Genomic DNA, 12,466 nt, shown 5'->3' with positions numbered 1-12,466 from the left:
CCAGGGGGTGTCCCATCCCTTTGAACAGCCAGGGGGTGTCCCATCCCATTTAACAGCCAGGGGGGTGACCCATCCCATTGAACAGCCAGGGAGGGAGGGAGGGAGGGAGGGAGGGGAGGTGTTTAGCTGTAGTAAAAGGACAGGGGTACAGCCAGAAGCCAACACGCACATAGGTAACACACACAGACAGCTTTACCTCCTTAGCTAACCTGTGGGAGCAGCCAAAACTACACCTCAGTGTCATGTTTGGCCTCGTCGTCATATGAACTACTGAGTGTTAGTGTGTGTGTGTGTGTGTGTGTGTGTGTGTGTGTGTGTGTGTGTGTGTGTGTGTGTGTGTGTGTGTGTGTGTGTGTGTGTGTGTGTGTGTGTGTGTGTGTGTGTGTGTGTGTGTTTGTGTGTGTGTGGTTGTGAGTGCGTGTGTTACATCCCATCCTTCTCTGCTACACATATCAGTGATAAAAGACCACTGCTTCAACTTCCACAGCACAGTACCCTTGGCCTGTATAAAGTCACAGACAGGTCTGCTTCAGTCCCTCAAGCCCTGAGGCTCTGTCTCGCCTCGGTAGCTGGCTGGCTCCCCCCGGAGGTATTAAGGGGCCACTGCAGGTTGCCGGCAGTACCTGCGCAGCCATAGACACTGCATTGTGCTCCGACTGTAAAGCAGTCGGCTCGCCGCAAGGCACTCTCACACTGGCGTGAAAGCTGTTTATCTGTACAGGAGCCTGACGCTGAGGGAGATGGCTTCATAACAGGTACATTGACAGCTCTGTAGCTAGCCTCACAGTAGCTCTGTAGCTAACGTCACTGGAGAATAGATAGTTGTTGTAACTGCTCCGGGGAGCTTGGATGGAGGGAGAAGGGGGTGTGGGCTTGTGCGGAGAGGTGTGTGTGTGTGTGTGTGTGTGTGTGTGTGTGTGTGTGTGTGTGTGTGTGTGTGTGTGTGTGTGTGTGTGTGTGTGTGTGTGTGTGTGTGTGTGTGTGTGTGTGTGTGTGTGTGTGTGTGCCCTGTCCTGATGTCATTATTCTCTATGAACGTTGAGGCTGAGGTTAGGGCTTCTGTTAGACATGCCGTTGCCAGTCAGTGTTCTGACATTGCCCGACACCGTTTGTTAGCTGAATAGAATTGCAAGTCAGAGCTGTTAGCAAGAAGAAAATAATGAGTCGGGGAAACTGAGACAGTGACGCACGAAATGTTGAACAGTGAGTCTCTATTTAAGGGGCTTAAAGAGACCGAATAAATAGAAACAACACTGAAGACAAAGGGAAGAGGAGAATGAATGAGAAGCTGTTAATGTTAACCGTCAGTGTCACAGACACGGGTAGGTTCAGGCTGGCTGCCTAGTTGAGTTTGAAATGAAATAAAGAAGTTGGCTAGGCAGGTTCTTTGTCAATCTGTTGTTTGTGGTTTGTGTGTAGGTTCAGATCACACACGGGCTGGAATGTCTAACGTTGCTGTAATGAATGCACTGGGGGTATAGAGTCACCTTGAACCAGTGTCCTTACAGTGTCCTTACTTTTTCCCTCCATGACATTATCTGATTTAGAGACTGCTTTGTAATCATTTTGTCTTTTCTGTCAGACCCATTTACTTCATAGGATGTGTCCCAAAATGGCACCATATTCCCTATTTAGTGCACTACTTTTGAGCAGGCCCATATGGTCTGGTCAAAAGTAGTGCACTATACCGCATAGGGTGCCATTTTGTGGCGTAGGACTAGTGGAATGTAGTTTAACACCATGGAGCCACGCAAGCTTTTCAGATTGTCAATTATTCCAGCATTTCTGAATGTGATGGCAATTTATACAATCATCATTAGAGAATAAGCAACATTTAATTCTAGTGTTGAGCATGTTGTTTGTTTGGCTGGGCGGTGGGAATTCAAGTTTGGCTGGACAGAAAAACCCTAACAAACAACTCCAAATGTTTCCTCCAGTTGACAGATGCGGTTGCAGTCAGTTTCTCTCTCACCAAAACAATGGCCTGTGGTGAATTTAATTGAATCCGTCTTGATGAGGCACACCTCCCCTCGTGTCTCTCCCCTCGTGTCAAAAAGCTGATTGAACACTCCCCTTTTACCAGAGACATCCCTGGCAGAGGAAACTCTCTCTCCCTCTCTCCCTCGCTCCCTGTGATTGTGTCAATGCGGCACTCTCCTGATTCACTCTTATTTTTGGGGAAAGGGGGAAGAGAGGGAGGGAGGTGCTGCAGAGGTGCAGAGGATCAAGAGCACCTTCCTCCTCTGGAGGCTCCTCCCTTTGAGGAAGTTTCTGTCACTTCCTGTACCCCCCTGGCATTCCAAACCCCGGCCCCTGGCCGCCCCGGTGCATACTTGGTATTATCTGTCGCAGTAATTAGTAGAGATGTGATGAACCCAGTCCGTTCTCCATATCCCTCGGCCATCATAGTATTTCCCGCGGCTTCCGTGACCAGAGGTGTCGGAATGTGAGGCTCTTCTCCACACTGTGGTTGTTCCCCCTCCTCAGGCAGTAGTGGTGGTGCGGCCTAGTGGGACCTGGTTTAAGAGTGTGTGTACTGTACTCCGGCACGTGCTGTGTGTGTGTGTGTGTGTGTGTGTGTGTGTGTGTGTGTGTGTGTGTGTGTGTGTGTGTGTGTGTGTGTGTGTGTCTAATGAAGGTGCTTCCCACCTCTCCCTGGTTCTCTTTAATGCCTCCCTCATCAGAGAGAAACCGGCGAACAAAACCACAACAGACAAAACCTTTGAAAGAAGGCGTCTTTGAAGGATACGTGCCCTGTTCCCTGAAAGAGAGAGAAACACCGTTAATTGGGAGCAATGTGTGAGGCAGAGGGGGGAAAGGGGATCATTTCCTAATAAGGAGCTTGGTTTTTATGAGGGAGTTGCTGGGAATTGGGAACCATAGGCTGGTAGATGTGAAGTGCCTATAATCTGCATATATGTACATCTTTTAACCTCTCTATCAAGTGTTCCTTTTAAAACCGCCCCTTTGGTGATATTGAAGTGGTTTTAACTGAGTCTCAGTCAATGGCGTTATTAGTAGGCCACCAGTGGACTGAAAGTCACAGACAAAACCCCTCCACAGAGGCCCTTGCATTTCTAAGCGGATTTTGACATTGAAAATTCCTCATGCTGGTGGAGTTCTCAAACAAACACACGTAGGATATGAAGAAAAAAAACAGCCCTCGCTTTTCTGAATTAATCTGAGGATAACAAGAAGAGAGTGAGGCTCTGGTATGGTCGTGGGCATCTTTGAGTGGTTCCACAACGGACCCCTGAGGTACGCCTTTTTCAAAGTACCCCCTAGAGAACCCAGTGGAAATAAAGTCTGTCAGGGAAGAAGAAGAAGAAGAGCCCTTCTGTCTCTGAGTATTTCCATGAAAACGCTGCAGACACTTTTGTTCATCCTGCCCTCCCTGTGGTTCCCTCCTCCTGCAGGCAGATAGATAGTATGAAAAGATGATCCCCTCAAAATGAGTGTGCAGCGAGATAGATAGGGGACTGCCTGAAGAGAGTTGTAGGAATGCAAGGATAAACCGCAGAAGTAATGCCCCTAACAGACCTGGTCAAAATCTCTGCAGCTGTTAGTTTCAATCACCAGTACAGTACATAGCTAACAAATCAACCTATTGGTTTGAGGGCCGTGATGACACCAGTATCACAATATGTTTTCCATGGCAAAAATGAAAACATGAAGCAGACCACACTCTTTGGTCCTTTAAAAACCTGCTGTATGTAAAATATTGTGTGCTATAGCACATAAATAAATACATGTGATTCTGGAGGACAACATAATGTTTCATTAGGGCTGTTTTCCTAAAGAAGTTAAGTCCGTTTGCTGTTTTGTTTCCTAGCCACGATACCACTATACTGGCAGCGTCCTGGGTTTATGGATTCTATTGAAAGACCTTCAGTAACAGCAGTTAAACGTCCCGCTGGTGATGCGTTAGTAGCAGGTCGGATCTCTTCTTTAAAAGGCTGATCTGATCTCCTTCTCAGTCCTGCAGAGTGAGCTCATAAACCCAGCGAGTCATCCTCATGTTGTGAGCGTCTGTCTTTGATCAAATATTTGTGTTTGTGTTGGAGAGATGTATTGGGAATCCACTGTTTGGTTAATACTCACTGGCGCGCTGTGTGCTACTTATGTTGAGATGGAACTGGGCCGTCTGATTCTGGGATATAGGAGGACTAAGGAAGCCTGTGTTTGTTATTCTGTGTGGTCGAGGTCAGCAGTGACCGCGGTACTAAAACAAACCTGACTCATACCTCAAATAGGAAATGCCAAGCACTAAGCTTCCCATCTTTAAATTAGTCAGATCAACGTGTTGAACTTTCACTCTCTCCCTCTCTCTCTTTCTCTCTCTTTCGCTCTCTCTCTCTTTCGTTCTCGCACCCTCTCTCTTTAACTCACTGTTTCTGTCTCCCTCTTTGTCTATGCCTCTCTCTCTCTATTTCTCTCTTTCTCTCTCTTTCTGTCTCTATTTCTCTCTTTCTCTCTCTTTCTTTCTCGGTCTTTCTCTCTCTTCTCTCTCTGCCTTTCTCTCTCTCTGTATATCTATCGCTCTCTGTATATCTCTCTCTGTCTCTGTCTCTCTCTCGCTGATAAAGCTGAAGATCCTGTCAGCCTCCATCGGTCTCTCTCTCCTTTCTCTTTGTCTACAGTTATAGATCCTAGCCTTACCCCATATTGTCCTCTATGTTGTAGATTTATACAGACTGGGCCAACCACTACCTGACCAAGTCTGGCTGCCCTCGACTCATCAAGGACCTGACCATAGACATTGCTGACGGAGTTCTGCTGGCAGAAATCATCCAGATCATAGGTGAGAGAACACACACACACACTCGCTGACGCAAACACACACACACACACACACACACACACACACACACACACACACACACACACACACACACACACACACACACACACACACACACACACACACACACACACACACACACACACACACACAGCCTCTGTTATAAACACACACACACACACACACAGCCTCTGTTATAAACACACACACACACACACACACACAGCCTCTGTTATAAACACACACACACACACACACACAGCCTCTGTTATAAACACACACACACACACAGCCTCTGTTATAAACACACACACACACACACACACACACACTCGCTGACGCAAACACACACACACACACACACACACACACACACACAAACACACACACACACACACACACACACACACACACACAGCCTCTGTTATAAACACACACACACAGGCACTGACGCAAACACACACACAGGCACTGATATAAACAAACACGCACAGACGCAAACAAGCACACCCACACACATGTACACACACACACTCCTGACTTAACCTCACTTGTTAGGCTGAGGGAAACTCTCCATTTACCCAGCTATAAAACGTAACGGTGTAGGCATTTAGACGGAACACAAAGGCTTTATCTTCATTTCCGACTGGTCTCTGTCAGGAGAGGAGCTCCAGCCCTGGCAGCCCACTACACACAGACTGTAAACTAGTCCTGCTCTATTGAACCATGTGTCTCCCATGTGTATCTTTTAGCTAGCCTAGAGAGGCTGGTGTTGATGCTCTGCCTCTCTCTTTTTCCCACCTCCTGGGCTGTCTTGAAACTTTACCCCTGCTCTCCACAACAGACAATGGCCCGAGATCCCGCGTCAGTAACACTCAGGCAGCAGCTGATGAATTCGTGGACCTGCTTCGTGGTTGGGCAGGGGGCATTCCTACACACACACACACACACACACACACACAGAATCACACACACACACACACACACACACACAGAATCACACACACACACACACACACACACACACACACACAGAATCACACACACACACACACACACACACACACACAGAATCACACACACACACACACAGAGAATCACACACACACACAGAGAGAGAGAGAGAGATCCATGCTCCCCCTGTCGCTGAGCTCTGTAAGGGCTCCTCCACTAGACTAGACTAGAAGTCCCCTAATTCAGAAGGGTCACTGGTGCTCCACTGTGTGTTTAGGCACTTCTTGTTGTGGGAAGGTTTCACACTTCATTTTTTTGTTGTTTTTGTTCTTCTTCCAGCTAATGAGAAAGTGGAGGACATCAATGTCAGCCCCAGGAGTCAGTCACACATGGTGAGTCTGCTAGTTCACCTTTCTTTTTGTGGAGCTGATAGTATTATTTCTGCTTTTATTTTTACTGTCACGCTATTGAAGCGTTGGTCTGGTTGAGAGTCTGTATGCTTGAGGACATGTTTTGTGGGTCTTTCAGGGTACTGTCATGGTTTTGAAGCGTTGGTAAGGTTGAGAGTCTGTGTGCTTGAGGACATGTTTTGTAGGTCTTTCAGGGTACTGTCATGGTTTTGAAGCGTTGGTCTGGTTGAGAGTCTGTGTGCTTGAGGACATGTTTTGTAGGTCTTTCAGGGTACTGTCACGCTATTGAAGCGTTGGTCTGGTTGAGAGTCTGTGTGCTTGAGGACATGTTTTGTAGGTCTTTCAGGGTACTGTCATGGTTTTGAAGCGTTGGTCTGGTTGAGAGTCTGTGTGCTTGAGGACCTGTTTTGTAGGTCTTTCAGGGTACTGTCACGCTATTGAAGCGTTGGTCTGGTTGAGAGTCTGTGTGCTTGAGGACATGTTTTGTAGGTCTTTCAGGGTACTGTCATGGTTTTGAAGCGTTGGTCTGGTTGAGAGTCTGTGTGCTTGAGGACATGTTTTGTAGGTCTTTCAGGGTACTGTCATGGTTTTGAAGCGTTGGTCTGGTTGAGAGTCTGTGTGCTTGAGGACATGTTTTGTAGGTCTTTCAGGGTACTGTCATGGTTTTGAAGCGTTGGTCTGGTTGAGAGTCTGTGTGCTTGAGGACATGTTTTGTAGGTCTTTCAGGGTACTGTCATGGTTTTGAAGCGTTGGTCAGGTTGAGAGTCTGTATGCTTGAGGACATGTTTTGTAGGTGTTTCAGGGTACTGTCATGGTTTTGAAGCGTTGGTCTGGTTGAGAGTCTGTATGCTTGAGGACATGTTTTGTAGGTCTTTCAGGGTACTGTCATGGTTTTGAAGCGTTGGTCTGGTTGAGAGTCTGTGTGCTTGAGGACATGTTTTGTAGGTCTTTCAGGGTACTGTCATGGTTTTGAAGCGTTGGTCTGGTTGAGAGTCTGTGTGCTTGAGGACATGTTTTGTAGGTCTTTCAGGGTACTGTCATGGTTTTGAAGCGTTGGTCTGGTTGAGAGTCTGTATGCTTGAGGACATGTTTTGTAGGTCTTTCAGGGTACTGTCATGGTTTTGAAGCGTTGGTCTGGTTGAGAGTCTGTGTGCTTGAGGACATGTTTTGTAGGTCTTTCAGGGTACTGTCATGGTTTTGAAGCGTTGGTCTGGTTGAGAGTCTGTGTGCTTGAGGACATGTTTTGTAGGTCTTTCTGGGTACTGTCATGGTTTTGAAGCGTTGGTCAGGTTGAGAGTCTGTATGCTTGAGGACATGTTTTGTAGGTGTTTCAGGGTACTGTCATGGTTTTGAAGCGTTGGTCTGGTTGAGAGTCTGTATGCTTGAGGACATGTTTTGTAGGTCTTTCAGGGTACTGTCATGAACATGTTTGATTGTTTTGCAGGAAACCTAACAGTACTATTCAGAGACCACAGAAGGCTGACTGCTATGGTCCTAATTGCATACATCTCTTAGCCAAGAATATACTCTTTCAATGATGTGACTCTAAATGCATAACGTCTAATTGCACACAGCCCACAGCTTGACGATTACCTCTCAATCTAACTACTATAATTCAGTGGGTTCTCTCACTTTGTCCGTCTGTTTTGGCATCTTTTACACTAGTGTAATTAAAATCGACTTAGCTAGCTGTATTGCTGTGTAGTCTGAGTGTAGTTTTAATGGATTCTGAGGGGGGATTACAGACCAGGCTTCTGTCTTACAGTAAGCCCAACAGGGTTGGTGTTTGGCCAAAGCCCTGTGTTTGTGGCTAGAGCTGGGTCTGGTCCACTGTGACACACTGGTCACTAAGGGCTCTCCCCTACAAGCCCACAGAAATGCAGGTCCAGACGCCAGCCACCCCTGTCCCTAAAGGATTTGTGCTGGAGGAGGTGCCTAATTATGTGTATGTGTGTATGTGTGTGTGGGGGTGCGTGTGTGCATGTGTGCGTGTGTGTATGTGTGTGTGTGTGTTCACTCTTTGTCTCAGTCACTCAAAGCCCATTGATCCAGCATGAGCCTCAGAGGGCGTGCCAGCCCCTGTGGTGGGGAGGGGAACTTGACTTCGAGGAAACACGTCTGCTTGTGGCTCGGGGTATATGGAGGGGGAACATAAAACACACTCTGCAGCGATAAAACACACTCTGAAAACCTGTATGCCACATCACCTCCAATTATCCTCTGTTACCTCAGTTGTTCCTGAATTGCCCTTTGACCCTCAGTGGCTTGCCATAAATCCACCCAGTTCTGAGGACCAATGTTTTCCTCTCTCCGGAGCTGCTCAGTGCAACACGGCTCCACAAGTGTGTCAGATGTTGCCTCTGCTATAAAACCTACAGGACGGTAGCTCTCCAGGAACAGGGTTGGAGTTAAAACCTACAGGAGGGTAGCTCTCCAGGAACAGGGTTGGAGTTAAAACCTACAGGATGGTAGCTCTCCAGGAACAGGGTTGGAGTTAAAACCTACAGGAGGGTATCTCTCCAGGAACAGGGTTGGAGTTAAAACCTACAGGAGGGTATCTCTCCAGGAACAGGGTTGGAGTTAAAACCTACAGGAGGTTAGCTCTCCAGGAACAGGGTTGTAGTTAAAACCTACAGGAGGGTATTTCTCCAGGAACAGGGTTGGAGTTAAAACCTACAGGATGGTAGGTCTCCAGGAACAGGGTTGGAGTTAAAACCTACAGGAGGTTAGCTCTCCAGGAACATGGTTGGAGTTAAAAACCTACAGGAGGGTAGCTCTCCAGGAACAGGGTTGAAGTTAAAACGTACAGGATGGTATCTCTCCAGGAACAGGGTTGGAGTGAAAACCTACAGGAGGGTAGCTCTCAAGGAACAGGGTTGGAGTTAAAACCTACAGGAGGGTATCTCTCCAGGGTCATGGTTGGAGTTAAAACCTACAGGAGGGTAGCTCTCCAGGAACAGGTTTGGAGAGCCCTGCATTCAACTGTTGATGGGAAGCATAGGTGCTGTGAGGGGCACCCGAATGGCTTTACATACCATTCAGCTTGATAGTGGACGATTGACAGGATGGGATGATGTGAGGGAAACTGAAGAAGGAAATGGAACACTGTTAACATGGCATTGCAGTGACTATGGATATCCATATTAGGCAAACGTCCAATTCCCTAACACGTTACGTTAGTGTTGCTATCACTGTGTAAAATCTATTAAGTACAATTTAATAATATTGTAGTTACTCATTGTTTCATAGGACCTACAGCAGCAACCCTTAATCTAAGCCACAGGGTGAAGTTTCTCATTGTTTCATAGGACCTACAGCAGCAACCCTTACCCTAAGCTACAGGGTGAAGTTACTCATTGTTTCATAGGACCTACAGCAGCAACCCTTAATCTAAGCCACAGGGTGAAGTTACTCATTGTTTCATAGGATCTACAGCAGCAACCCTTACCCTAAGCTACAGGGTGAAGTTACTCATTGTTTCATAGGACCTACAGCAGCAACCCGTAATCTAAGCCACAGGGTGAAGTTACTCATTGTTTCATAGGATCTACAGCAGCAACCCTTAATCTAAGCCACAGGGTGAGGTTACTCATTGTTTCATAGGACTTACAGCAGCAACCCTTACCCTAAGCTACAGGGTGAAGTACAGTGTAAAACTGAGTAATTACATTACTAACTGGAGTAATTACACTGTACTAAGGGCTCTGTAATGTAAAGTGAGTCAGTCCGTCTATATCACCGCCACTGAGCGGAGAAATGACTTATTCCTTAAGTCTTGTTCATTGAGCTTTTTGGAGATTGTAGCTGTGTAGCTGAACAACACAGAATAAACTATTTTCAGCAGGAGAGGAGCATCTCTTATTGCCTGAGGAAGTCGGAGGAACAGACTTCTCTCCAACACGGCTCCAGCTATACTTCACCGACTGAATTGCATAATAGACTCTCTCCCATTGATCTGACTCTGCTCAGGTCGGCTAATTCATCTGCCTGGAAAGTGGCTAAACGCTCATCTAAGGCCAGCTAGCCAGTAGTGAACATCAATTGACCCCAACACATTTGTTCTCCATTAGTGAAAAAGCAAGAGGTAGGGCATCCCTGCCAATTGGGGTACCAGGGGGGAGAAATGTGGGAGGAAACCTTGAATACTTTACATGTGAGGGATGGTAGCGATTCCAAGGGGCATGCCATTCTCGGTGGTCGATTCTGGAATTCCGAGCAAGCCTTTCTCCAAACATGCCGCTTGGGGTGTTTTGGGGTTGGGTTTGCTGGGAACTGAGACTGGGAGTTTCTGTAGACCACATCCTGACCCGCAGTACAATATTGTCTCAGTGGGGAGACTGGACGAGCTCTCTTCAGAGGCAGGCTGAGCCAAACAAGAGAAGAAGAATCTCAAATGTGTTTCCTAGCACATCCTCTCTCATTTACACTTGAGTCATTTAGCAGCCGCTCAGAGGCACTTACAGTTAGTGCATTAATCTTAAAATCGTTTGGTGGGAAAACCACATATCTCAGTCATAGTAAGTACATGTCTCCTGGGTGTTTTTTTTTGTTGGTCTCCTCAAAACCCATTGGATGAGATGGTCAGAGGGCAGGTTCCTCTGCCCATTTCATCCAACAGGTTTTGAGAAGGAGGCGAGGAGAGAGGAGGCGATGAATCAAGAAAATGCCATTGAGATTCTCTCAAGGACAAGGCAGTGTAAAGGGATTACAGCCTGATTATGTCTCTTTACACTGGGTTAGCCATGTGGGGAGGAACTCACACGCTGTTCATTAAGACATCACGTCGGAGCTCCGCGTCTTTTAAGCGTCTCTTTCATCTCACGGCATGTTTCACGCTTCTCTTCCACTGTTAAACCTAAGGCTTTCTGACAGCGACACTTCTCTAATTGTATATGGAGCAGCCAGGGGACTTAGATGTGCACAAACAGGGCCCTTGAACGGAGCAGTTTCCTTCTTCTTCTTTAGTCGTTGGTGAAGAAATGATGGTCTGACAGAGAATGACAGCCTGGATCGTAAAAGGCTCTGTTCAGCAGAAAGATAAAGCTAATTTCTGGCGTCGCTAGTCAACCGCAGCACACCAGCGGAACGCAGACATGACGTGGACTCAGTTCACTGTCCTTCTGGAGTCTAAGAAGCCCCAGTGTCTCTGTAGTTGGCACTGTACTGATGTATAGTTTTACAGATGAATCATAGAATCGCTCAATAATTTAAAAAATAATAATATTATGATTGAATTAGTTGTCTGTAATTGTTTCCATATGTCCTTCGTCTATGCTTGATGATGTGTTTTAATGTATGCACAGAGCCGTAAACAAACTTTCCCCGTGGGGATAATAAAGTGATTATCTTTATTTTCACAGAGACTTGAGGCAGTGATGCCAGCTTTCCCCGAGCAGCACTTTAACCTAGTAGTTTCCCTCAGAGAGAGCCTCAGGCTGCATTAGTCACTTTCCCTGAGCAGCACTTTAACCTAGTAGTTTCCCTCAGAGAGCCTCAGGCTGCATTAGTCACTTTCCCCCAGCAGCACTTTAACCTAGTAGTTTCCCTCAGAGAGCCTCAGGCTGCATTAGTCACTTTCCCCGAGCAGTACTTTAACCTAGTAGTTTCCCTCAGAGAGCCTCAGGCTGCATTAGTCACTTTCCCCCAGCAGCACTTTAACCTAGTAGTTTCCCTCAGAGAGCCTCAGGCTGCATTAGTCACTTTCCCTGAGCAGCACTTTAACCTAGTAGTTTCCCTCAGAGAAAGCCTCAGGCTGAATTAGTCACTTTCCCTGAGCAGCACTTTAACCTAGTAGTTTCCCTCAGAGAGCCTCAGGCTGCATTAGTCACTTTCCCCCAGCAGCACTTTAACCTAGTAGTTTCCCTCAGAGAGCCTCAGGCTGCATTAGTCACTTTCCCTGAGCAGCACTTTAACCTAGTAGTTTCCCTCAGAGAGCCTCAGGCTGCATTAGTCACTTTCCCCCAGCAGCACTTTAACCTAGTAGTTTCCCTCAGAGAGAGCCTCAGGCTGCATTAGTCACTTTCCCTGAGCAGCACTTTAACCTAGTAGTTTCCCTCAGAGAGAGCCTCAGGCTGCATTAGTCACTTTCCCCCAGCAGCACTTTAACCTAGTAGTTTCCCTCAGAGAGCCTCAGGCTGCATTAGTCACTTTCCCCCAGCAGCACTTTAACCTAGTAGTTTCCCTCAGAGAGAGCCTCAGGCTGCATTAGTCACTTTCCCCCAGCAGCACTTTAACCTAGTAGTTTCCCTCAGAGAGCCTCAGGCTGCATTAGTCACTTTCCCCCAGCAGTACTTTAACCTAG

The 12,466-nt window shown here is 47.0% G+C and overlaps 1 protein-coding gene across 24 annotated transcripts in view; it reads left to right on the top strand.

Annotated features, from left to right (window-relative positions):
* LOC110500961 (neuron navigator 3) overlaps positions 1 to 12,466 on the top strand; it is a 390,216-nt gene that overhangs the window by 219,619 nt on the left and 158,131 nt on the right. For all 24 annotated transcript variants that reach the window (XM_090213540.1, XM_090213537.1, XM_090213539.1 and 21 more), the window contains exons 2-3: positions 4,684 to 4,801; positions 6,095 to 6,147. In XM_090213540.1, coding sequence (XP_090069666.1) covers positions 4,684 to 4,801; positions 6,095 to 6,147 — 171 coding nt within the window. The remainder of the gene's footprint in view (positions 1 to 4,683; positions 4,802 to 6,094; positions 6,148 to 12,466) is intronic.

Source organism: Oncorhynchus mykiss, chromosome 21, assembly GCF_057628025.1.
Source record: "Oncorhynchus mykiss isolate SJ-2025 chromosome 21, ASM5762802v1, whole genome shotgun sequence".
Classification (NCBI taxonomy): domain Eukaryota; kingdom Metazoa; phylum Chordata; class Actinopteri; order Salmoniformes; family Salmonidae; genus Oncorhynchus; species Oncorhynchus mykiss.
The sequence above is the reverse complement of the archived record's forward strand: the minus strand, read 5'-3'. Positions and strand labels throughout refer to the sequence as shown.